The sequence below is a fragment of the Nansenia antarctica genome (assembly GCF_963989245.1).
Source record: "Nansenia antarctica genome assembly, chromosome: 1".
NCBI classification, from domain to species: Eukaryota; Metazoa; Chordata; class Actinopteri; order Argentiniformes; family Microstomatidae; genus Nansenia; species Nansenia antarctica.
Genome location: NC_137674.1, coordinates 40,501,513 through 40,529,347, shown reverse-complemented (window position 1 = coordinate 40,529,347; position 27,835 = coordinate 40,501,513). Strand labels below are relative to the sequence as shown.

At 43.8% G+C, this 27,835-nt stretch overlaps 1 protein-coding gene across 2 annotated transcripts in view; it reads left to right on the top strand.

The window, feature by feature from the left end:
- The window catches only part of nrxn3a (neurexin 3a), a gene marked incomplete at both ends in the record, with an annotated part of 298,178 nt that overhangs the window by 240,391 nt on the left and 29,952 nt on the right, over positions 1 to 27,835 (top strand). For both annotated transcript variants that reach the window (XM_080548147.1, XM_080548148.1), the window contains 2 exons: positions 10,808 to 10,979; positions 22,924 to 23,231. In XM_080548147.1, the coding sequence (XP_080404273.1) occupies positions 10,808 to 10,979; positions 22,924 to 23,231 (480 nt within the window). The remainder of the gene's footprint in view (positions 1 to 10,807; positions 10,980 to 22,923; positions 23,232 to 27,835) is intronic.

Here is a 27,835-nt window from a genome sequence, read left to right as displayed (position 1 = left end):
GAGCATGCATAAATGTCTATCCGAAAAGAGTGCACTCTCCTCGGCCGCTGCACGCGCCTCTCCTCGGTAACGCGGAGGAACGAAAAGCTTACAGCACCAACCCTGCTTAGCTTCCGAGATCGGGCGTATTCAGGCTAGTATGGCCGTGAGCAAGAGGACCATGACCCTAAGCATCCATATGCCTGTGCCTGGAGCACTCTTGTTCATGGAACTTTATTATATAAGCACTCTATTTGTGGGTAGACTATGCACAAGGTGTCCTGGATGAAGGGAGAAGTTAAAATCGCTCTGAGAGCGCCGGAGCGCACACTGGGTGCAATGTCATAAAGGGACCAGGTAATTTGATTGGACAAGAGGCATTCCATGAGTGCTGATGATATTTCCAGGGCGAATTTACGAACGCAGCTAGCGAACAGAAGACGCAAAAAATCGTCAGATCAGATATATAAACGGGTTATTTTGGTAAACTGGACACATTTTGGGAATATATGTGGTTACTTTCTCGCCTGAAAACATATTAAAACTTCATAAAATGACATGTTCGGTGGTGTAGCGGTCTAAGCACTGGCCACTAGTGCATGCTGCCCACCGGGGACTGGGTTCGAATCCCAGCTCGCCAGATCCGGATATGGCTGGGGCACACACGCGGAGCGGCATATTGGGCGGCCGCTCCCGAGGGAGGTATAGGAGTAGTTCCGGACAAGGATCCGTCGCGCAACAGCGCCCCCGGGGTGCCGGAATAACAGGTGCTGGGCTCGAGGAGCCAGTCAGCTAGTCTGCCTGGCGGCCTCCTCTGGGACTGCCGGCCACGGGGGTCGTGCGGCGGATCCTTCGCAATAGGCAGGGGATAATTGGATGCTAGGTTGGGTTCAATTGGCTACCAAATTGGGTGAAAAAGGGGATAAAATCTGAAAAACAAATTTTTATCAAATGACATGTTAACACTTGTAAAGCCAAAATTACATATTTTAGCTAATGGAGGTTTAAAATGGAGGTTTAAATTCGCCGCTCCCGGCGAAATGCATTCTGGGAGTATGCATAATGGTCGGCTGGTTTTCGGATACTACTATACTATTATTGTGAATTTAGTAGGTAGTATGCAGTATATACTCATTGAGTATGCTAGTATGCAGTATGCTAGTACGCTATTCCGAACACAGCCCCAGTCACGGTGTGACCCACAAAACTCACATAAATTGGGCCCAGAATCCTTTGGTGCCGCTAATATGCAAATCAGTTGTGGCCAAGCGGCCAATCAAAAAAATGCGTTGAGGTCTGAGCTGCCTTGTGCGCATGCCCTGCTGTTATACCAACGAACCAGATGTGCCAACAAGGAATTGCAATTTCAGTTTATTCACAATTGTATGTTTAGAACTTATTGGGGTCCATTCCATTCCTCTGATGTACATTTTTACGTTCACTCATAGTAATTTAAATGTTCCTGTCTGAACAATTCAGAATACTAACTCTACTGAATAAAGCGTAGTTGGTTTTTTTACAGTGTGGTTTACAGTTTAACTGTGGGATTCAAAATCATTTTGTAGGCCTTTGACGGAACGACCAATTTCAAATTATGAATTTGTGACAGCGGCTAGTGAAAGGTGGACCAAAGCCCTATACTTTCCACGAACAGTGCTGAAAATAAATAAAAACAGTGCTATAAATACTTTCAGTTCGGGACAAATTCGACTATGATAACACTGCCAACACTCACCTGAGTACAAAGTGCAGAGCGTGTTGCAGACGAGTGCTGTGAATTGCGTATCATTCTGAGGAAAAACGGTCACGTGACACTCAATTATGATTGCTTCTAAATAGTTTTTTTTTACAGGTTATTATTTTTTATTTTTTTTACAAAAGGTTCTGTCATCAATAGTGTCTTCAACCACACAGACAGTGGTGCTGGACAAACACTCATACGGTCTTTATTATGTACATGTGCACATTGCGCAGCAGATTTTTTTTATGATGGTATTGATGGTTGCTATTTTCAAATACCTCAGATTATGGTATTACCGTAATACCGCCCAACCCTACGTGACAAATATTTATTGACAGGTTATTTATTTGAGAAATGACATTGTTTACAAAAAGTTCTGTCATCACTTTCATAGCGTCTTCAACCACACACAGTGGTGCTGGACAAACACTTTTACGGCATTTTTTATAGCACGGTTCTATGACGGTATTGACAATACCGTTGCTATTTTTAAAAAACTTGGTTTACGGAATAACCATATAACCACTCAACCTGAAAACTGGGGTCTGCCCATCAGGAAGTCCAGGATCCAGTTACACAGGGAGGTGTTGAGACCCAGGTCCTTGAGCTTGGTGAAGAGCTTGGAGGGGACTATGGTGTTGAATGCTGAACTATAGTCAATGAACAGCATTCTCACATAGGTAGCTCTCTTGTCCATGTGAGATAGGACAGTGTGTATGGTGAATGCAATGGCGTCATCAGTGGATCTATTAGGGCAGTATGCAGATTGAAGTGGGTCCAGTCAGTGTGGCAGGTAGTGTGGAGTTGATGTGAGTCTTAACCAGCCTCTCAAAGTACTTCATGATGACAGGTGTGAATGATTGTAGTCACCTTAAAACAGGTGGGGATTACAGACTGGGACAGGGAGAGATTGAATATGTCACACAGTTAGAATATCTAAAACACCCAGACACTGCTAATGGACACAAATACAGACAAGAAGAAAACAACACAAAATGAAAGAATTTAGAATTCATCACCTTACAGGGAAACCTTAGTTAAGCGTATCGGTCAGGAGGCAACGACTCCTAAATAATGCTAGTGATTTCCACGCGTAGCGCGCTCACCCTTAAACCTGGTTGGCTTTTAGGGAGCCCTGTGTGTTTTCAGAACACGGATGGCACAGTAGCAATTACGTGATGTGCTTTTACAGAAGGAAACATGCGGGTGATTCGTTTCGATGAGCCTGTTTGGCGGTAAACTTCAGGACCCCTGGAGCGAACTACTCCCACACAAGGGCTAGCCAATTACTGTGCTATCATACCTCCGCTATCATTACAACTCCCGGGGTAAAAGCATCAGCGCCAAAAATACCTTTTAGACATACGTACATAGATGATGGTATAGGGTGCTCTTTGCTAGTTACTAACTTTTTTCTCGATTTCAGATCATGTTTATAACACATTCGCTGCTCCTAATTTACAACCTCTCTGTTTCATACTGTTGTGAACCAACTCAGAGGTAAGCATTTTAGGACTTTTGGATAGCATTACATTTTCAGGACAATATTGACTTTGTGGTCCAGTAGTCATAATTGAAACGTTAGATGATGAGCATCAAATGATAACCTTAAGTCATTGATGAAAAATAAGCATCACATAACATCTAATAAACTGTGATTAATCAACTACCATCAAATAATATGTCGATCAGACATTGCAAAAGCTACAGAGCTCCAGCGTTTGCGTGTAAAAATATTTTAAAAAAACAACAACAATACTCTCACAACCATTCAACATCAGTTTGGTTAAATTTTGATTGTTGTACAACTGTGACACAATATAACGTGCCCATGGGGAATGTTCTGTTAAGACCCTGCTTTTTGGTCAGCAAAGTCCCACCCTCCTCCTCTCACCCTCTCTGTATTTACTATTCTCTCTCTCTCCCCCTCTCTCTCTCTCTCTCTCTCTCTCTCTCTCTCTCTCTCTCTCTCCCCCTCTCCCTCTCTCTCTCTCTCTCTCTGTCCCTCTCTCTCTCTCTTTCTATCTCTCTCCCTCTCTCTCTCCCACTCTCTCTCTCTCTCTCTCCCCCCCCCACTCTCGGGACTGTCGATCCAGCAAGTTCTCAGCAGATTAAAACCACCTGGCATCTGCCTGTGTTTGCAGTATATTGCGCCGCGCCTTGGCAAGCCAGGCGGCGGTGGTGGCAGCGGCAGCAGGAACAGCAGCCAGTGAATTAAAAGGCTTGTTCTGCCTCATCAACACGTTTGATATCTTCATAAGCCACAGCACAAAACACTGGGACTCTTGAACACCCCAGGACGGGTTCCAATCCAACAAGCCTGCACCCTTTCCTGATGTACCCCTTGTGGATCTGAGCAGGTTGTATTGATGTGAACAGTGTTAGCTATATGTTTTTTTTTGTCTGCCACAATGCTTGCAGCTACAAGGGGAATGGAGCAGAACATGGGAATGGAATCAGTTTTGATTTTTCAATAGTTATCTGTGTGTGTGTGTGTGTGTGTGTGTGTGTGTGTGTGTGTGTGTGTGATTGGCTGTGACTGTGTTAAATATGTGTACTTAGTTGACACTTTTATCCAAAGTGATTTATATTGCAGTGAGTGCATATCTTTTTTTAGTATATATGGTCCCAGCGAGAATTGAACAACAATAAAAGAAAAAAAAGCACAACATTTCATTCAAAACCATAAACCAACCCTCCATCCTCCCCCACAGTTATAAAGGTGCTCCCTTCCCCCAAAACCTTCTCAAATGTCTCCTTCCCCACATACACATCTCACACATCCACCACCCTCTTCATCATCATCACCCTCTTCATAATGAGCCATATTCTTTTTCACCATGACCGCATACCTCCCGTGACTCAATACATAATTCAACAAATTCACATTACATCCTTTGTTTTTCCTCGCCACCTCAAACAACCAGAACTTTCAATCCATCTCCTCCACACTCCCCTTCCCAGTTCCCACTAATCAGCTCTTTCATCTTCTCCATATATAATCCTAGTCTTCCACACTCCACATATTGGTGGGTAAATGTCTCCGCTGCTTCCCCACATATATCACACATCCTATCAACATTTGCATCAAACTTATATCCTATTATGCCTCAGTAAAAAAAACGTCTCCCCCCATCTCCTCAGTTCCACTTCACCTTCAAGTCCTCCCACACCCTTCCCACCCTCATCTCTGGAAATACTCTCTCCAATACTTTATCTAAAGCCGGCATCCTCACCTTTCCATTCCTCAGTATCCTGCATATCATCATCCTCTTCACACCTCACATTTTAATTTTGACACCCCCCTCACCTATAAAGAACTCCACCTCTCTTCTCTCCCCTTCCTCCTTCACTTCCCTATCCACCCTTGTCCTCCATTCCACTAGCATCCCCTCTTTAATCCTTTTTAACATATTCGTTGCTGCCCCCACCCACATCTCTTACTGCATCCTCCACCACCATTGCAGGCATAAATCCCGGTACAAATTCATACACCAAATCCCTCACCTTTCCCAACCCAGCCCTCATCATTACCCTGTCATACAATTCCTTCCCCTCATACTGTATCCTTGGGTTTAAAAACACTGGTTCCTCCCACACCTGTCTCTTTCTCCCATGGTAGAAACTCTCCCCACTCCCATGGTAGAAACTTCCCAGTAGAAAGGTGCTACTTCCTCCAACGTCTCCTTCTTCATCTTCATATACACCCCACTCTCCCCACACCCTCCACCCTTACTGATAGCCTCAACTAGGAAGATTTCCCTTGCATACATATACTTCACCATCCTTTTCATTCTCATAGCCTTCTTTTTCACCTACAGATTCATCAACCCCAACCCTATACCTCCTGTGCAATCCTTACCCCTTTCCCCTCCCATACAAACTCATTCACCATCCTCTCAACCTCTCTAAACACCCTCTCCGGAACATCCAACACACCCATCACATACACAAATGTAGACATCAAGAGTGCATTGACTACCACCACCTTCCCTCTAAGCTTCAGCCCTCTCAACCTCCATAACCCTAATGTCTTCCTAACCTTCCCCAATATCCCTTCCGACTCCATGTCCATACCTTCTCTTGACCATATACCCAGATGTATCCCTCACACTCTAAAGTAATCCTTCCTTTCCCTCACCCTAACTCATCTCCCTCTTCCCTCTCCACACCTATACATTATCTCAGACTTCTCTACATTCACCTTTGCCCTAGATGCCCTACCATATACTCTCACACTCTCCATCACCTCCCTCACACTTTCACTGTCCCTCACTGTCACTGTTGTGTCACTGGCTTAACACACTGACCCTACCTCCCGGCAAGCTGATCCCTCTAATCCCTATGTTCTGTGCTATATGATGCTAATGGCTCTGATGACAGTGAGTATAGCAAAGCCGATAGCAGACACCCCTGCCTCACAGACCTCCCTAACCTAAAACTATCTGTAAGTATCCCATTCACCTTCACACAGCTCCTAGCCTCACTATACATCCTCCTCACCCACCCTATCACCCTATAATCCCATAGAGAATCTGAGGAGGGAGCTGAAGCTTTCATCGCATTTTCATTTATCCTCATATTTCCCCCCCCCCCCACCTTCTTTTTAGCCTTCACTCCCATCGGTCTCTTCCTGCATGCCTTTAACCCAGAAAAGTCCTCCTTGTCACTTCCTAAAACAGGCTCCTCATATTTTCACCCACCCCCACCCCTGCTTTGCCTTGTCTGTACCCCTTCTCTCTTTCCATTGTCTCTCTCCAGCTCTGATCCTCTTCTGTTGCTCAAGTCTATTGTCACGCTGTCCAGAATTCTTGTCAGCAGCTCTTCATCCACCCTGCCAACAGGCATCTCCTCCACCACCACTTCCTCCTCACCCTCTTCCACCTCCATCTTTTCTCCCACCGCCATCTCCTCGTTCACTTCCTCCTCATCCATCGCCTCTCCATCCACCACCTCCTCCTCCACTGCCTCTCCGTTCACCGACTCCTCATCCACCTTCTCCTTGCCCGCCTCTCCTCCCTCCTCTGTCTCTACCCTCCTTAATTCTGAAACCATCCATTATTTTTTTACTTTTTTCTACTTTTTCTTTTACTTTTGCTGTAACCGACCCCATCGTCATTTCATATATGTTAATTAATTAATTTTGCCATTTAGCAGACGCTTTTAATCCAAAGCGACTTACAATTACGAATGACAGGGACATTCCCCCTGGAGTAACTGAGGGCTAAGTGCCTTACTCAAGGGCACACTAGTAGTGGTGTGGTTTCAGGCGGGATTTGAACTCACAACCTTCCGATCACAAGTCCAACTCACTATCCACTAGACCACCACTACCCCCATATGTTTTTACCCTTCGTCCCGCATGCCTCCACGCTTCCACACACCATCTTGGTTGCTCGCAATAACTCCATCAGAGTAACTTCCACATCTCCCTCCACCTTCACAATCACTGTCAATGCCTTCTCATAACGTTGTACCTTCTGCTCTTCTCTCCCATTACTCTTTTCTTTCGCCGCTCCACTGCCCAAGGATAAGTCCCATTATCCTTCTTCTTCCAAACGCAGGTTGCAGTCCTTGTGCAAACTGCAAATTATGTCACCCCCCAAACAGCCAAGCTGTTGAGGAAATCCAAACTGAAAATATCCCATCTCACTTATTATTATTAGTGACTTGATTTAACTTCAAAACAATAATATACTCTGTTTGTTTCTGCACTGTGTGCTCTCTGTTTTTCTCCCACCAAACACTTCCTGAAAGGGGCATGTTCAATCACATGCTCTACCAACTGAGCCACAGAGGACCATAGAGGACTGCAGAGGACCATGTCTGTTCCCCCTTCACAATTACAGCTGATTGGAAACCCTGAGTGGATGATAGCCACATGTTTTATAGGCCCTCTCTGCATGTGTGTGTGTGTGTGTGTGTGTGTGTGTGTGTGTGTGTGTGTGTGTGTGTGTGTGTGTGTGTGTGTGTGTGTGTGTGTGTGTGTGTGCGTTTGTGTGCATGGGTGTGCAAAATGAGTTATTGCTGATTGTGAAAGTGATGCACTTGGAACTCATTTTACAGCATTGCAGTGTTGAGTGTGCTGATTTAGGTGTGACTGTATTCTACTATATTGAGTCGTGTGTTTCGCTCTTGCTTTCGCTCTTTTTCACCTCACCTCACCTGTTCTTTTAATCCCCTGCCTTGGTCTCTATTTCTCATATCTGCATTACTTATCTTTGCATTCTATTATTTTCATATGTTTTCAGTACTATTCTGTTGATGTTAAGATACTCAAAAGAACTGAGCCTATTGTGTCTCCTTTTACAAATGCTATTAACCGTTTGGCCAGACATAATTGTTTTGGTTTCAGTGTTATTATGATGAAATGTGCTATAGAGTACTGGGCTGTTGTCTGGTAACCTAGGATGTGTTCCCTTGCATCGTCTCCCTTGCATTTCATGAAGAAAGAGAATAGACACAAACACTCACACATGTCACAACACTAACACAGCATGTTGCAGCACAACTTCAAACAATCTCAATGTCTTGACCTTGACAGGAAGGTCAGTCCGACAGTTATGATTTCCTCTATACAAAAGCTGTACTGTGCCCGTGTCAAGTTGAACCGGTCTAAGCAAACAAAAGCATGCAGACTACATTATTAATGAGCTATGGTCTGCCCCATTCAAACATATGATATGATCCAAGTGTGGCCACAATGTTTGACTTTGAGACAGAGGAAAAGGTTTAACCTCTTGCAGGATATCCAGCCACATGGGCCCCTCATGCCTTGACATCATAATGCCATTAATATGTTCTTCCCTATAGGTTATAGCTGCTATTAATGTTATGTATTGTAGACAATCGTATAACATTTCTACTTGGCACACTCAATATATCCTGTGTGATTGGATTACATCGATAATTGTAAATGGTGGCTATAGGTCAGTGTTTTCAGCAGAATTCCCAAGATTTTGACTCACAGCTTATTAGCACGGAAAGTGTTTTTCATAATGGTTCTATATAATCACTGAAAGGATTCATGTCAAGTGGCCAAACAACAGGAGCTGAAAAGGGTACAGATACTTAGTAAAATTGTGCTATTGCAGAATAGCCTATGTTCATTGTTCCATCATCGTGCCTCAAACACATTGACTTCTAGCTAACCCCGTCTCTTTATGGCCGAAACACTTGTCATCTCTTCTCTCCCTAGGCTTCCAGCCGTAGAGCCAGACCTCCATTATGTTATCAGCTATTTACACACCGTTCTCTCAAAGGGAGGCTGTTCATCTTTTAACCACTTATCAATTTCACGCAGGTGATACTGTGAAATAACCCTGCCTTCCAGTGTGTGCACATCACACCACAGCGCTTCCAGGGATGGATGACTATTCTGTGGTAGCGTCTTTATCGCAGAGCAGAGTGAAGAGCTTTAAATGGCATCGCCATTAGGGGAATATCTCAAAGGGCCCTGATGATGAAATGTTGGCTTTGGTTTTACTCACTGTTCAAAATGAAAGAGTACCCCATGCTACTGGAAGGCAACTTGTATTTCATGGTCAATTAGGTTTTTGTTTCAGTTTTTATTTCTTATTGTTTAGCAAATGCGTTGCAAATGTGTTGTCAGTTGAGAGGCATTTGTTTTATATAAGTGGGGGCTTCATGGGACGCTATCATCACAACATTTTCTGCATTGAGAACCCCATTTTGTTTTTGTGTGAGGTTCCATAACTTTATAGACTCATACCATTACAATTCCTCAAGGATAGGATTGGGAATAAACAAGAAAGACGGCGGTGGGGGGGGGTGAAATGTAAAGCGTGAACATTTACAGCAGGTATGAAGTTTGCTGGTGTAATTTAAAGCATCTCCTTTATGGTACACACATGCAAAAAGGGACCTCATCAAAACGTCATGATTACAAGCCAAGAGATGATGACTGCAAGTACTCTCTCATTTGCATCCTTCGAGTCCTGGGCTTTCTCATCTTGTGAATTATTCACTTTGAATTTGATGTATTCACCTTTAGCTAAAGTCTGTATCGTGGAATTTAAGAAAACATCCTCTGATAAACATTATGTTTTTGTTCAACATAAAAAAAATGTATCTGTTTTTAGCCTGAAACCTAACCTGGGAGATGAAGGCAATATCATTTACCTTAAAGATAGAGTGAACTTCAAGAGCAGATAACTCCAAAACAGTGTTCAGTACAACTCTGTACTGACTGTAACTGTCTCTTTCTCACTCATTATTGGGAGTTGAGACACACTTTTGGCATGGTTAGAATGCTGAGATTCTCAGCCGCTCTGCAGTTATATGTTTAGGGATACAAGCAACTAAACATGATGGCGCAAATAATGCTTGGCAGTTGTTTGGTCAAATCCCTTGGGTGGCTTGACACAACTGCGGTGGTGCGGTGGCCCAGTTACCGTTTACAGCCCTACCAAAAGCCCTACCCTTTGACAGAGGATGATTTTCATGAAAACTATAGGATATTAGCTGTGTATCTCAACATCAGTTTTGGCCCCCCAAATATTCCACTCTGATCTTATTAAGCAAATGACCATCCATGGCGGTGTACATGATGGCTTTACTCCAAGTCGGTGTCTTCCAAATGAACTTGAGAGCCCTGACCTAGATCCTACCTGGCGCCTTGCACTGATCAGCTGTGAAAAATTCCTTCCTTGATGCCATTCATCATCTGCCTTGGCTATTTACAGATGTGCAACCGATAATTCAGACAATTCAGATAAAAGCAATAATTCTAGCTCTGGTTAACAAGTGAAGTGTTAAGAAAATAGAGACAGCAATGGGAAAGATTAAGAAGTGGGGTAGGTAGGAGGTGCTGGTTGATTCATTTGGGGGTGTTTGGTAAATTGTGTTTGTTATTTGACTGATAAAAACAGCATAAGTTCAGCATAAGAGCCATTTTAGCATAAGCGCATCGGGTTTAAAGTACTGTACCTTGACTATGGGGTTTGAAATGTAAATTAATATACATATATTGAGGGGGGGGATAGAAACCTGTCATGTTTGCTCTCAAGACAACTTCATCAACTCAGTTCTATCTCATATTCACTTTGTTTTTTCCTCCTCTTTCAGCAACAAGGCAAGATCGGGGTCACATTCAACATTGGCACTGTGGACATCACTGTTCGAGAGAGCAGCACCCCAGTGAACGATGGGAAGTACCATGTGGTGCGGTTCACGAGAAATGGAGGCAATGCGACGCTACAGGTGGACAACTGGTCCATCAACGAACACTTCCCTACAGGTATGTCCCCTCGCTCAGCACCAGTGAACCCCCCCCCCCCCCATGCTGGAATGCTACAGTTGAATACATTATAAAAGTGATTAGCTTTTGCCACGGCAACATACTGTATTTGTAAACAATACCAACCAGAGACAAGTGTAACAGAACAGAGAAATTAATGTTTTTTTTTACAAAATTTTAATCATAATACATTTCGTCAAAGGCGTGTCCAATGATTTCATGATGTCAGCAAATGATTACAACACTTTAATAATGCACACATTACAGTGTTTGTAATATCATATAGGTTTTAAACAGAACAAGTCAATTGTATTCCGCACAGAGTTAAAACAAAGGTTAGACCTGCATAGAAAAGGGGTCCCTCAGGGATGAGTGTTCAAATATAGATCAGTCAATGTTACTGAGGCCTCTAATCTCACTGGACAGCATCCGCTTCTGAGCTCCTTTCCAGACACCACAAAGATGGTGCTTTACAACAACATTTGTTCTCTCCTCTATCTGGCCCATCCTTTTAAGCTTTTAAGCACTCTCTCTCCATTAGAGTACAAGCATATGTTCGTAATTAACACACGATAATGATTTTTAGTGGATTGGTATTTACAGCTTTATCGTTGATCGGGAAGGGAAAAAGATAAGCTCCAAGACAGCCTGAGTAAAGCCACCAATCAGAGAATGATATGTGATGGCAGCTGGTGAAACTGGGAAAAAGTCAGCAAATCAAATTGTTCAGACTTTTATTCAGAAGAATTTGAATACATCTCAAAATATTGCAATGCAATGGATTCGGTGAGTAATCCCCACTACTACACTACACTAACTAGGTAGTAGTGGGGATTCCTCACCGAATCCATTGCATTGCAATATTTTGGCTTGACTAGCAAGTGTGTCATTGATTTTCAACAACATTGACATTTATTTACATTTTTCTGAATAAAGGTCTTGTCTAGTAAACGGTTTCCGCCTTGTTCCCGGTTTCACCAGCTGCCGTCACATATTTCTCCTTTTTTATATTGGTTGCCCTTTTGATGTTCTCAGACGACGACATGTCATCACACAAGCATTGTTTTTGCACAGCCGGTGTATGTCTTGGTCCTGTGTGAGGCAAGGCTGGAGACGGCCTCTGGCTTTGGAGAAATGTAAACCACTCTCCAAAATGTGTACAATTTACCACAGCAAATCACTGGATGAATGAAGATGGACAGTTAAGACTTCAAGCTCCTGGGGTTTGCATCTATGAACACAAATGATCATATTCAGGACTGCCCGTGATGTAGGCAGTTTATTTGGAGTGTGTCTCGGACTCGTTATATTCCTGCCAAGACTCCACTCTCCTCCACTCGTCCTTCATTCCTTATGTCTTCCCCTCTTCACTCCTTTCTTCCTTCCTAGTCCTTCATTACTGCCTTCCTAGCTTAAGCCGGGGTCTGATTTGAAGGCTTGTACGGTGAGAACAAAATGACTATGCAGAGACGAGTGTTCAGCAAGAAAGCCACAGAAAATGTGACAATTGAAACAGACCGTCACCCAGGCTAACATGTTTGCAAATGATGGTCGAGATGTACTATTGCAGACACGGCAAAAGCTAAAACCAGCAGTCCCTGAGGAGTAGGACAGCACTGAGGATGTCTCCATGGTTGCTTTTGCGGTGTTGAGTACACCTGCCACCTTTCTCACCTGCCACACACACAGGTAGTCTGAACAGAGCTGCACCCCCTTAGTGGCTTGTAGGCCTGCCACCATCGCTCACATTAATGCTCCACGCAGCTCCACTCGGCCTCATTATTTCAACACAAACAGGCGCAGGCTCTCTGATGGGAACGTGAGCCAGGAGCAAAGTTACAGCGTGTGAAAAATTATTTCCTCTCCCCGTCTTACTCTCTCTCTCTCTCTCTCTCTCTCTCTCTCTCTCTCTCTCTCTCTCTCTCTCTCTCTCTCTCTCTCGCTCTCTCTCTCTCTCTCTTTCTCTCTCTGTCTCTCTCTCTCTCTCTGTCTCTCTCTCTCAGACACACACATATACAGTACAGGGTTCTCCCCAGGATCTTTTGGCAAGGTGGCGCTGGATGTCATTATGAAAATGTACTCATGTTTATTCATGTCAAAATGCGCTGAAAATACAGCTAAGCACTGAATTAATTGAGGAACATAATAACGTTTTGCTTTTGCTTTTAACTATGTTGTCATTGGCGATCAACGATAGTTACTCTATCATTAATAAATATATGTTTAATTTGCTCTGAAATATTGACATAGAGGCGAAGACAATTTGACAAGGTGGCACAGCACCCCTCTTACATTCTTTGAGGAGAACCCTGCAGTAGAACATAGACCAGCATATGTAATGTCTAAAGGAAGGATCATATGTTGCTCTACTAAAATATACAAATATTCTCTATTTTTGTCTGTTTGCTTTCAAGAAGCCCATTTACGTATTTCATCCAGCTTCAGCAAATTGGCAGTTCATTTTTTCCGATTAGCAAAGGCTCTAATTCAACCACCATTGATCTCCGGTCCCCTCTGTAATATCAATGTCATTTGTACTCTAATTGCTAGTTAGGCCCAGCCCAGAGGGACTTAAAATGACTCTTGAAAGGGCGTAATACGCTAGCCTGTACCTGGGTCAAGGCCTATTATTTCAGAAGTGAGCTTCATGGAATAGTCCTTCATGGGGGACTGTCTGTGTGTGTGTCCTTCATGGTGGACCACACTCCTACTGTCTATCAGCTGGTTCACTTGTCAGTTTGTCCATGTCCTCTATGCCAGGGAGTAATGGAGAGCCATGAAAAATGGATGGTTTGATCTGTGTGCTACTTGGGTTTTGGAGTTGTAAGGAGTGAGCTGTGCTACTCAGGAGTTGTTGAGAGGTATTTGCAGTTGAAAAGGGACTTGATGTTCTAGGAACTCTGAAGTTGAAAAGTGACGAGAATGCTAGAGGAAGTACAGTAGGTGCTCAGTTTTTGTTACGCTTCCATATTACATCCTTTATATGAGAGAAAATAACTGAAACCTTTGCAACATCATGATGAAATAATCAGATTTGGAAACAACCATGTATAGATATAATATACAGTACCAGTCAAAAGTTTGGACACACTTCCCCATTCAATTGAATATTAAATATATATACATGGAGGTTAGGGTTGTCATTAGGGGACATGTTTGAGTGCCTAGTCACTGCTTTCCCCATAATTCCAAAGGATGCATTGTCTTTGTTTGCCCTGTTGTTTTAGTGTCTGTGTTTAATAGCTTGCTGACAGAAATAGACATTTCCAAGAGTGTGAAATGAAACTTGTATGTGCCGCCTTGGGACTATAAAGCATATTAAGTCCAACGACAGGCAATGGACTAAGGTGTTTCGCCATAATGGCTCCCAACATCTGTGCTTTATTTTTGTACTGCTTGGAGGTATTAATCCGTAATGGCTCTTTCGTAGCTCTCTTGAAAATGTGGTGATTGCCAAGCTATTAAAACTCACTTCAGTCTCTTTCTTAGTCAGTTACCATAGGGAGAGAAGGGCACTGGTATTGCTATCTCTCTCAAGAGGCTCCAGGCTTTAGAAAGAGGAATGCATATTGTCCAACTTGTAAGGTCGGCAGATCGCAAGGTCGGCAGATCGATGGTTTGAACCCCGGCTGGCCACATGTCGAGGTGTCCTTGGGCAAGACACTGAACTCCAAATTGCTCTCAATGAGCGGGCCGGCGCCTTGCATGGTAGCTTGCCACCACTGGTGTGTGAATGTGTGTGTGAATGGGTGAATGAGAGGCCATTGTAAAGGGCTTTGGAATAAGCGCTATATAAGTCAGTCCATTTACCATTTATGTGTACAGTATTCGCTCACAGTGCCTTAAAACCACTGTACTGTACTGTGCATGTCCACTCACCCTTATTCTCTTTTTGTAAGTGTTTTAAATGCATTCTCTCAGATACCTGTCTTTCATTTTTTCCACCAGGAAATTTCACACCTCATGCAAAGTTACCATTTTGTTTTTTTGGAGAGTAAAATGCCGTTCACATCAACAGCTGCTGAGTTTCATGCCGTCATGGACACCTTGCCTGTGACACCAATGAAAGAGATGGATGAATGCACTAAAGAGTGGAGGGTCTGTAAGGTGAAAGGTTAGGGGAAGGTGAAGAGAGAAAGTAGAGTAGACAGCGAAGACAGGGTTAAGACAGGGTCGAGGATACATCCCAGCTGGGGATATTGTCCAATTTCCAAAACACTTTGGAACGTTTTGTGACTATTTTCTGATTGCAGTAAATCCATGTAATGTATTTGTAAGTCGCTTTGGATAAAGGCGTAAAAAAGGCGTTAAATGCCAAAAATGTATTACTCACCAGTGTATGGGTCCATGTTAGTATGTTTGACAGTGTGTACTGTACTGGATATTTTGGATACATGTATTTATATGAGTAAGTAGAAGTACAACAGGCCTTCTGAGAAAAATATTTCCCCATAAGTCCCCATCCCCCCCTGGCCTCAGCATGACAGAGGTAAAAATAGTAGACAATTACATTCACAATGGGCTGTGCTGTCCTGTTACCTGGGTTACTGTGGTCGTACACCACCACCCCCCCCCCCCTCATGTGGCAGTCAAATCACTGGATCATGTGACCAATCTCTCTGGAATGTTCTGTTGTCTGTTCTGTTGCTGATGGAGACACAGAGAGAGTTATATCTGTGAATGTGTTTTTTTTCCCAGATGCTCATGAGGCGTCCATTTTCAATATGTTTGTGTTGGGAATGGTACTGTGTCCACATCATTGATTAATAGTCATTGATCCATCGTTCAGACTTTTCCTCTGCCGTCTTGTAACAGATGATGTGTTATTTCTTCATAATTTCATCATAATAAGAATATTTTGTTTGGTCACAGTAATTACCTCTGCACTGTGAATTGGCAATGTTTCAGTCGGTGTCCTTTTCTGTTCAAGACATTTAAAAGACAGTTCTTCTTCAGCTGTAATTCATCTTAAAACTCATATTGCCTGAGAGTGATTGTTCTTAAAGATTGTTCTCTTGTGGTGGAAAAGTAGGACGAGACTCTTAATTGTAATACCTCAGAGACAGTTACACTAATAGACAGAGGAATGTAGTTATACCACACACTTTATATGTGGCAGTCGCACACAGCACATAGACAGAAAAGCACTCTACTTCGTGCTCCTGTGACCTCTATCTACATTTTTAAAATGTGCCTTTTACCTCTAATTCCCACATTATTTCGGATATTTAATGCAAAGTTATCGCTCAATTATTGCTCTTCCATCTTCCAAAACAGCTCATATAACTAATGTAGTACTTTAAACTTTGTTTGCTCTCTTTTTCGCTCTATAGCACATTCATTTATGGGTGCGTGTATGTGAATAACTTCTCTCCTTCCTCAGAAGCAGATGAAAAGGTGATTCCTCCACAGTGCTACCGCACATCCCTCTACTTATAGAAGCCAGTCAGCCAGATAGAATGTGTTGTAATCCCACACTGCCCAGGTTAGAGAAACGCTATTTCAGCTTAGCCATGACTTGCATGCAAAGATGGCCGTCTTGGGCGCTTAGGTGGCGTAGCGGGTTAAACGTTGACCATGCAACCGCAGGGTCCCTGGTTCGATTCCGGCCGGGGACATATCCTGCATCATGTCATCCCTCCTCTCTCTCTCACCCATCCTTCCTGTCTAAATCTCTACTGTATCTGTCAATAAAATGAATAATATGAGTGGGACTGCCCCACTCAGAAAAAATAGATGCCCGTCTGAGGTTGGAAGAGTTGAGAGTATGTAGGCATAGGGACAGTTTACCAGAAGATGTCTGAGAATTTAGCCATGATTTCATGTTTTTTGATAGACCCGTCATGTGCTTTCAATGCACCAATGCTGTCCTATGAATAACTTGACTTAATAACTCCTTCTTTCCATTTTTCCATCCTTCCTGTAAGGATTCTTCTTAGGTAAACGCATAGTGTAGTACAGATAGGGATCTATTGCCAAAGTCACGCCTGTTGTTGAGGAGAGGAGAAAGAGGAGACAAATAAAACAGAACTACTCCACAGCAAATTGCCTTGAAAAAGCAGAGCCTCCTACCGACTTATCAGGAGCAGCATTCAGAAGCCACACGGCGTGTTTGAGGATGATTGCTTTCATTTTCACAGCCGCCCTGTTTCATATGAATGAGGCTAAGGCAGCATGTGACAGTTGCACCGTCTCAGGTTTATTTTCCCTCACTCATTCCGCTACCGCCGTCTCCTCAGCACACAATGGAGATGGAGGGGGGGGGGGGTTGTACACAATACAACCTGCCTCTGAGGCCTCTTTTGACAAGCAAAAAATTATGAAGGCGGCGTCTCAGAACTTGATCGGTATGGAGAATTGACCCTCTATCAGGATAGATCAGATTGATGGATAGGTCAGTCGACCTCGTTCTCTCCTCTGTCTGCGATATGATAAGGAGGAGTCTCCTGTGGTTCTCAGCCGCCCGGAGGACGTTTGGTTGTCGGAATCATACACGCGTGGCTGGCATCTGAGATGTCTTCTCTTCCGCGGGAAGGGATAGAGATACAACAGAGAATCTGTGATGCTACCGCACTGCGGAGAGGAGAAAGAACACCCAACATGGATCCGCTGTCAATTTCGGATAACCTGACAACACAAACACTTTCGAGACAGAAAAAGACAGAGAGGGAGAGTGACTTGGTGGGGGGGGGGGGGGGAGTGTAAGAAGAGGATGCTGAGGTGAAATGGAAAGAGTGAGGGAGAGAAAGAGAAAGAAGAGAGAGAGAGTAAGAGATTGGTAATAAACACCTTGGGGCCAACTGTATCAGCGAGGAGGATTTAAGGTAAAGGCGCCATCCTACAAGCCAAATACAATTACTGCTATCAGAAACAGAATCTGGCGCCCCTGTATAAATCTGTCCTGGGGGGCAGCGGGGAGAGTTGGGTAGCGGGGGGAACAGATAATCCGTTCAGTATGAGCTGCCCGTCTAATCCTTATATTAAATGAAACTGCTGCGGATTGTCTGATAAAGGGCCCCTCTCTGCCATTGTCTCCTGAAGATACTGAGGGAAAATCTTCCGGAATGAGGCTCCCATTTCAGAGCCATGGACAAGGCAGTCAGGAGAGAGGGGTGTAAGTGAGGGAGGGAGGGAGGGCGGGAGGGAGAAAGGAAGGAATGGAGTGAGAGGGAGGCCGAGACTGTCCTCTGGGACAGTCAAAGAACCCAACGCAAATGAATGCTGTCAGTGGTCCAACTCAGGGGAAAAATACAGGGGGGGGGGCATTTAGAAATAGAGACTTTAGGGAATGATAGAGGAGAGGGGAATAGCAATGTAACAGAGGTACGAGAGAGTGTAACACACACACACACACACACACACACACACAGTGGCCAGGGACCTGATGATGATGATTGCTATTAAGATTGTTATTCAAACTAGGGTGCTCTTCATACTACCTATTCAGATTCATACAGAGTATACACAGAGTGAATCATTCTAAAGATATACAGTCATGGCCAAAAATATTGCACTTTTGTCAGATAATGCACCACTTCTCCAAGAAAGGTGTTGCAGTGACAAATGCTTTGGTATTCACATGTTTATATCATTTTTGTTTGCGTTGGAACAACACAAAAAAGTGTTGTTGAGTTTAAATACAAATTAAAGGAGCATTACATGTGTGAAATACAATTATTTCTTACAATTTTGTCAATAATTTGTCAATAATGCGAATCATTTTGTCCAGTCCATTTTTAGAGTTCATGGAATCATATCAGATTTGGCTATTTTTCTCTGCTTTTTTGTGTTGTTCCAATGCAAACAATAGAAATAAACATGGGAATACCAAAGCATTTGTAATCGCAACAATTTTCTGGGAGAAGTGGTGCATTATCTGACAAGTGCAGGGGTGCCATTATTTTGCGTCCATGGCCTCTTTGTTTTGATGGCAGCTGATGCAAATGTGAAGTGATGTTGAAGTCATTGCTCAACGAGTTTACAACCATCCATTATGGCATTATGTCCTCTCTCTTAGCTGTCAGTCTGTAGACAGTAACACGCCATGGTCTTTCTGACTTGGTTGTACCCTAGACACACAAGGCCCCTACTGCACCCTGTGGCAGCCCATCCCCACTGATGGTACCTTGTCTTCTTTCTCCACTTGACACTGTTGTAGAAACAGCAGGCCATGGCTGTTCACCAACACTACAGTAAATCATATTTAACCCCACTTCTTTGCCCCCCCCCCCCCCCCCCCCCTACTGCCTCCATTCATACACAGCTCACAACCTCTCACTGTTTCCTTGATGAATGGTGTGAACGAAACAAAAAATACAACCTTCACCAAATAAAGACGATGTTGATACATCTAGTAGACTATACAGTAGACACACACATTTACATTTACATTTACATTTTTGGCATTTAGCAGACGCCTTATTCCAAAGCGACTTACAATCAATACATTTGAATACTAAGCATGTGAATCAGCAGTCCACCATTCGTTGCAGGAAGAGTACTCTAGCTCGGGCCCGGGGCCACTGATAGAAGAAAAAACCTTCTCCCTATTATCGCCTTCTCCTAAAACATTTTTTGTTTTTTATATATTACTGGAGAAACTGAGAAACAGTACAAGGGGGGCAATAGAAGTTCTTAGGGACACAGTAGAGGGGAAAGCGGGTGTCTTTAGGAGACGTAGTGGTGAGGGTCAGAAGATGTCTCAGGAGGAGCAGTTAAGATGTAACCTGAAGAGATGGGTCTTCAGTCTACGACGGAAGATGTGTAGTGACTCTGCCGTTCTGACAGCCGTGGGGAGCTCATTCCACCAGCGGGGAGCCAGTGTTGTGAAGAGACGTGATCGGGCAGCCCGACTGCTGTGTAGAGGAGGTGGGGCCAGTCGGCCAGCCGAGGTGGAGGAGCGGAGTGAGCGGGCAGGGGTTTGGGGGGTTACCATTTCCTTCAGGTAGGCAGGGGCTGTCCCTTTAGCTGCCTGGTATGCAAGCACCAGGGTCTTGAATCTGATGCGAGCTGCTATCGGGAGCCAGTGCAGGGTGCGAAGGAGAGGGGTGACATGAGAGTATTTGGGGAGGTTGAATACCAGCCGGGCAGCAGCATTCTGGATGAGCTGCAGAGGTCTAATGGCTGAAGCGGGGAGCCCAGCCAGGAGTACATTGCAGTAATCCAGGCGGGAGATGACCAGTGCCTGGGTCAAGAGTTGCGCTGCCTCTCTGGTAAGGAATGGTCGTATCCTTCTGATGTTGTAGAGGAAGAATCTGCAGGAGCGAGCCGTTGCTGCAATGTTCTCCGCACAGGATAGTCGGTTATCCAGGATCACTCCAAGGTTCTTGGCTGTCAGGGAGGGGGTTATAGTAGAGTTCTCCACTGTGATGGAGAAGTCTTGGAGAGGGCAGGCTTTCCAGGGGATGAAGAGGAGCTCGGTCTTGTTAAGATTGAGCTTGAGATGGTGGTCAGCCATCCAAGTTGAAATGTCAGCGAGACATGCTGAGATACGGGTTGCCACGTGTACATCAGACGGGGGGAAGGACAGGAAGAGTTGAGTGTCGTCTGCGTAGCTGTGGTAGGAGAGCCCATGTGAAGAGATTACCGAGCCAAGAGACTTGGTGTAGAGAGAGAAAAGTAGGGGCCCTAGGACGGAACCCTGGAACACACACACACACACACACACACTACAAGGCACTCTCTCTCTCTCTCTCTCTCTCTCTCTCTCTCTCTCTCTCTCTCTCTACAGCCACATGACTACTGAGATGAACTTGATATTTCCCTGGGAAAGAAGAAGCAAATGCTGTCCACTGACAATAGATTTGTCACAAAATATTTTGGGGGTTTTGTATCGCAAGGCAATATCCAATTCCATGTTTTGATCAAGGTTTTTGAGAATCCAAAAATAACTTCTTAAGCATTTTGATCTGTGATGATGCTATACTATGCTGATTGTTTTAAGTGGTTGCATTTTTGCATGCTATTTAAAAATGATTAATCAAGATATGTCATTATATTGTTCCCTGCATGGAGAGTTGCTGGTTTCCATCTTGCCTCTGTTCTGCAGTTATGGGTCTGAAAAAGTAACTTATTTTAGTCCTTGTTTTCATGCTGCGTGTTACTTTTTCACATCCTTAATTGTAAAGTCCTTTGTTGACGTTTTAACTGTAAAGTCACTCCAGCCTAATACAAACTTACTTACTTACTTTTATCCCCTCTGAAAGAGGCCTCATGAAAACCAGTCGAGCGGCAAATTACTAAAATGTTCATTACCACTATACTAATAACCCCACTGTTCTCTCATAAACAAAACATAAATTCTAACCTGCTTTTAAAATGGTTAAACCTTGTTTTAATACTTGCATGAAGAGGAAAACAAAGTGTTTTATTGAACATGTTTATAAACTACCTGACTGTCTATAAATGTTTTTTAAACTTTAAAGGAAACAGCGATAATGAGCGCCTTCAAATGGCCAATAAGAAAATCCCGTTCAAATACGTCCGACCAGTAGAGGAGTGGCTACAAGATAAAGGTAAACAAAATGAAACCTCCAACTTTGTGACTTTTTGTTAAACTCAAATGTTTCAATACAACCTTTCTTACAATAAGCACTGTATGACTTTACTATAGTCTGAAAACATTCTAAGCATAATTAATTTATAGGTAACACTATCTAAATCACGATACAATTCACAATCACTGTACTCAATTAAAGGGACTGGGAATGTATTTTGAACACTCTGGTAAGTGCATTTCGTGAACAGATTTAGATGTCCTATTGCTTTAATTAAAAACTAAATTGAAGTATATGTATGTGTTAATAACTGTCTTGTTTTCATAGAAATGGGGATGCTGAATGCTGCATCCTTTTGGATGTGATATCTTTTCAAAATGAAGAAAATTAATTGTATATCATAAAGTCCCTTCAACATCCATTTAAACTCATGTTCCATTTTAAATTTAAGTAGAAAGACTTACTGCCTGAATCGGCATGCTCTTTTTCTGCCCATATGTGTTATGATCATTGCCTTATCATAATTGTCACTCTTCTCTAGTATGATAACTTGTCACGGTCTGTTGAGAACGATGTCACCCTCAATTTCAGTGACCTTTTCTCTTCACTTTGATTTTAATCTCTTAAATGTTGCCCCATCCCTATTTACATTTTAGTCCTAGCCTGTTTCATTGTCACTCCTCTACCAGCTTTCTAGATAGTGGATGTAATGACTTGCAGTGCTACATTGCAGTAGGCCCGCATTATTTCCCTGTCCCAGCCTTCTAGATTTTGTTTTAGATCCTGATCCTTTTTCTGTGTTGGTTCCTGTACAAGACTTCTATCTTTGGTCTTAGTGCTCTTGCCCTTTTAGCTTGGCTGATCAGTGGGGGGTCCCAAACGGCCTTTTTTTTTAGAAGACAGGTATAAAGCTTTGACCTTTCCCTCCACCAAGCCTTCTGCCTCAACTCACATCCCCGGCCTCGTAATTACAGATAACAACATGCTGACCTTTATGTTGTGATCCCATCCAGGAAGACATCCCCCCCTGTCACCATAAGTGGTGACCCTGTATATTGGGGGTTTAATTATTGCCCTTTCAATGACCTTTTTTGTAGTTAGACCTCAGATGTTTTTTACTACAGCCCCCCCCCCATGACCTCTGGAAACACTCGACAGATCCTTTCATTCTCAAGGACTCGTACAGTACAAACACGCCCACAGACACACACACACACAATCACCTAGCTGCAGAGAAAGATGAGGCTATACATACCAAACAGACTCTTTGTTGAGAAAACTGTATGTGGCATGATCAACCAACTCATAAACCAACTTAAACGACCATTGTTTTGTGCTGACAATGAGACCTGAAAGGAAAGGTTAGAGGAGGTCCATACATGAAAAAGGAAGTCTATACATGTATACCCTGAAGTGAATTACCTCCATTTGGGTCTTCCTCCCTCTAGGCCGGCAGTTAACGATATTCAACACCCAGGCTTCGGTCACTATTGGTGGGAGCGACCACAGTCGACCATTCCAGGGCCAGCTGTCAGGCCTGTACTACAACGGCCTCAAGGTCCTCAACATGGCCGCCGAGGGCAATCCCAACATCAAGATCAACGGCAGCGTGAGACTGGTGGGCGATGTACCCAATGTGGCCGGGTCAGCAAGGACCACCGCCATGCCCCATGAGATGTCCACCACATTCATCGAGACCACCACCACCATGTCTACGACCACAACCCGAAAACACCGCTCTTCACCCACCATACAGGTATGGTCAAGGAGAGGGCAAACGACGGGAACAGTGCATGGTTCAATTGACTGGGGTGCATTGTAAGTGTTAACATGGATGACCGTATAATTAGAAATATATGCTACCAATCCAGCCAGCTATCTCTAGAAAAACATTAAAGAGTGATTTTGTAATCCTAGTAAGGATATGTGACACAGTCTGATCATTTGGTCTGCATGTCGGCAACCAATCCAAATCTTCAGACATTTCTTTTGAAACACAGAACTACATTTCAACGATGTTGAGAATCACAACACAAAAAAAACGTTGGTGAGTAATCCCTACTGCTACCTAGTTAACACTAGAACACTAGAACAGCCGTGCCTTTTTTACCTACTATAAGAGCCACCTCGGGGGTCAAATGACCATAGTCTTTACAATGGTAAGCTGCTATTTACACACAACGACCACTAGTTGGCCACTAGTTGTAAATTAGCCTGCCCCCTACACAGAAAAAACGGCATTTACATTTTTCGAAAGAAAAGTCTGATCATTACATCAGATCCAGACATGAGGACCAAAGCATTAGAATGTGTCACATATGGGTTTGCAGTGATGCATAGACATGGTTCATATTTTTAAACTCATAATTCCAAAGGCAAGGATTAATTGGCAACTTTAAATATATTATACATGGTATGCATCATCAATGCTCTTGTGCCTTCTTAGTTGGAGTCTTGAATTGCTTTTTACACATTTGTTTTCACCTTAAACCTGTGATAAGATAGTGAAGGAGAGAGAGAGAGAGAGAGAGAGAGAGAGAGAGAGAGAGAGAGAGAGAGAGGGGGGGGGGGGGGGGGGGGGAGGGAGGGAGGGAGAGCAACAGACAGACAGAGAGTAGAAATGATCTTTCCCACACTGTTCGTTCCTGGCTCCTGTTAAGAAAGAGATATACCTCTCACCACTATGACTACCTTCTCCATGTCTTGTCTCCTGAACAGCTGGGGAGGAAAACACGAGTGCCACACACTCCTTTTCCCCAGAGACAGGACAGTCTCAGAGACCCAGTGGTCTAGATATTAGAAATTAGCCCAAAGCCCTTCATCATCTCTGCCTGCTATCTACCACAAATAACCACGTGGCCCAGTTAGGATTTTCTTTTTTTGCCTTAAGTAAATGAGGACATGGACTATGGAAAACATGTGTGTGTTCTGCCAGTTTATGAGAACAGAGTGGAAGGTATTGTCACGCTCAAGCAGATGTGTGTCATTTTCATATGCAAACCAAGGAGTACTTGTGAAAGACAGACAGCCACTGCATCAGGTGAACCCGGGGAGTCATTTGGTTAGGGTTGGGTTATGAAATGATGTGCTTCACAGGTGAGTTGTGCTGCCTCGTCAAATCATTGCTCTGTTCCATACCACTTATTGATTCACAATGTACATAAACATAGAATATAAAAAGTCTACACCTTTCATGAGACTGTTGCCAACGCTGAGATCCGATTAAAGGATCCCTTCCCAAACAGACTAGAATTAAAACATCCTTTCGCACTGGCAACATCAACGTCATTCCAACCCCCATCACTTTTCAAAAGGCTGAAACAAAGCGCTTTACAAATCCGTTTTAACTGGGAGCCCATAAAACTCTGCAGCAAAGCAAAACATAATCACACTGACCGTTTCATAGGCGCTGCAGGACAAATTGACTTGGCTGCCGGTCATGATATTAAAGCAATAACTCTCCACAGAATCTTTGACATACGGTGTGGCTGAAATCCAGGGATATTTAGCGTAGCATTCGCTACCTCAACGTTCTCCTGTGTTGTACAAAGCCACTGCATTGTACACCATATCCTGGAAAGGCTCTTATGAAATATGACATTCTTATGCTGGATCTACACTTGTGAAGTTGAGCTTACTGTTTCTTCCTAAACGCACTCTATTGTGTGTGTTTACAGTAGTAGCAACAGCACAGTGACCCATAGAATTTCCATGGCCCTGTCTACACTTGTCACTTAAATCTGACTTTGGTCATCTGAATAAGTTGATCACAAACAACTCTACAGGTGCTCGCATTGTGGCTTGATTGTGTTCAGATCTAAGAACTCGCCTTGTATTCTGAATCTAGAAGCAATCCGGCAAACGGAAGTGCTTACAACCTTTTAAATATAGTGAGGGGAGAACCACATGTGGTCACAATGGGAGCCTGTTCAGTGAAGCATTTGGACATTTTTAAAACCAAATGTGAACGCACATACAGTACTGGGATTAGATTGTGATCTCATCAAGGTTGGGTTAACAGAAGTCTGATTTAAGTGTCAAGTGTAGACAAGGCCTATGCAACCCTTTCCATTTCCACATGAACAAACCATGTATTATACTGCCGAACAGTAGCTGCAACCAGGTAATAATGGACAGTTAACATGTTAACCATTTTCCCTGAAGTAGGATTTAAGAACATAGGAATGGTATAAGAGCCCATGCTTACACCAAGCCTGTGTTGTTAAATCCATGTTGGGTGTTGCACAAGTGCACACGTATTGGAGGTGGCATTTGCCGCAGGTCCCCTGCTGCACCTGTGAGCGTGCACACCTGATGTCCCACAAAACCGTAGAGACTCAGTCGGGCATTACAAACTTAGCCATTTTCTTCTGGACGGACGACAGGCAAAGCATATGCAAAACCCAGGGGCCGTCGTCAGCACTCAGAGCACTGAGCAATTGAAACCATGGGGAAAATACAGACACCAGGGAAGGCTGGTGAAGGTAGAAGGAGGACAGGCTCACTAATGTGATGCATGGAATGGAATGAGAAATGGTATAAAACACGTGTTTGAAACCATTCCTCATTCTATTCTATGCATTACCGATTTCTACCTCCACCAGGCTCCACTGATGTACACACATCTTGAGATTGAGAGAGATAACGTTTATTGCCACTATGCATTACACATATAGGAATTTGCTTCGTCACCACAGCAAGTGCGTTTATACTTTTTTCACATATCAAAAAACAGGACAACACAACAACAACACAGGACAGACAACAGTGCATTGGATAGTGCGGTGTAAAGTAAAGTGCAGTGCAGAGTTTTTTACAGTGAGTCCAGTTCAGTCCTGGGCAGACTTGGGGGCGGGGGGGGGGGGGGGGAAGCCAGAGTCATTTAACAGCCTGGCGGCTGAGGGGTAGAAGCTGAGCCTGTGGCGGGCCTTCAGTGCCTTAGGCAGCCGCAACCTTCTTCCAGAGGGAAGCAGGGTGAGGAGGCCGTGGCCGGGGTGGAAGGGGTCAGCCATGATCTTCCTTGCCCTCCTCAGAGCCCTGGTGTCATGCAGGGAGTTGAGGGAGGGCAAGGGACAGCCGATCACCCTCTCTGCTGAACGTAGCACCCGCTGCAACTTGGCCTTGTCCTTGGTCGTTGCAGCAGGGAACCAGGTGATGATGGAGTGGGTGAGGATGGACTCTATGATGGCCGTGTAGAACTGGACCATCATGGACCTCGTGGACAAGTACGTGTCACTTCTTAGACCCGCTGTCGTTCATCACCTGCCTCAGATTGACCTCTATGGGAAATGTATCCACCATTCAATCTTTTTCACACCCTACCCTACTGGCAATGATCACTGCAAGCCATTTTTCTTTCTCAAGTTTGCCCCATTATTTATGACTACTGACTGACATAAAAAATGTTTTTTATACAGGACAGTAGTAGTAGTAGTCGTAGATGCTGGAACTACTGCTGTTACCGAACCAGGACTTTTTCAATGAGAAAGGAACTAGTCCCACTCATATTTTTCAATTTATTGGATAGAGAGATAGAGTAGACAGACCGGAAAGTAAGGAGAAGAGGGCATGTCGGCACAGCATGGGCCTGGATTCGAACCCATGCCGACATGGGCATATGAACTATAGATGGTGGTGAGACCACTGGACCACCCCAGGCCACGGGACAATGGCCTCATTCTCCTTTCTCGTTGAAAAAGTCCTGGTTAGGTAACAGCAGTAGTTCCAGCATCTACGACTACTACTACTACTGTCCTGTATAAAAAACATTTTTTATGTCAGTCAGTAGTCATAAATAATGGGGCAAACTTGAGAAAGAAAAATGGCTTGCAGTGATCATTGCCAGTAGGGTAGGGTGTAAAAAAGATTGAATGGTGGATACATTTCCCATAGAGGTCAATCTGAGGCAGGTGATGAACGACAGCGGGTCTAAGAAGTGACACGTACTGTACACAAGAACCGTGTTAATCACAACCGTTCCCTCTATCAACGACTGCCAAGGCTTTTGTCATCTCAAGTCATACAAGGCAGAGAAAAAGGCCACCAAAAGACTGTGACTAGTGGTCACCAGTGTTAGCTGATCTCAATCAATGTACTTATAGCCTCCCCGTCTCACTACTCACTTATGGACACATGTTTCAGTTAGCAGCACTATATTACTGCTGCATACTGAATAGCTATAGTATGTGTGTGGGTTTGATGCATATGCCTTTCAGTTTGCAGCAAATAGTAGCAATCTCTATGTTTAATTTTAATTTAGTCTGGGATTGTCTTGTGTATTAGCAGTAGTGTGTCTATGTGGCGTGCGTGTGTGTGTAGCAATTTTGTGGAATTGGCAAGGGATGCTCATTAAAGACTCAA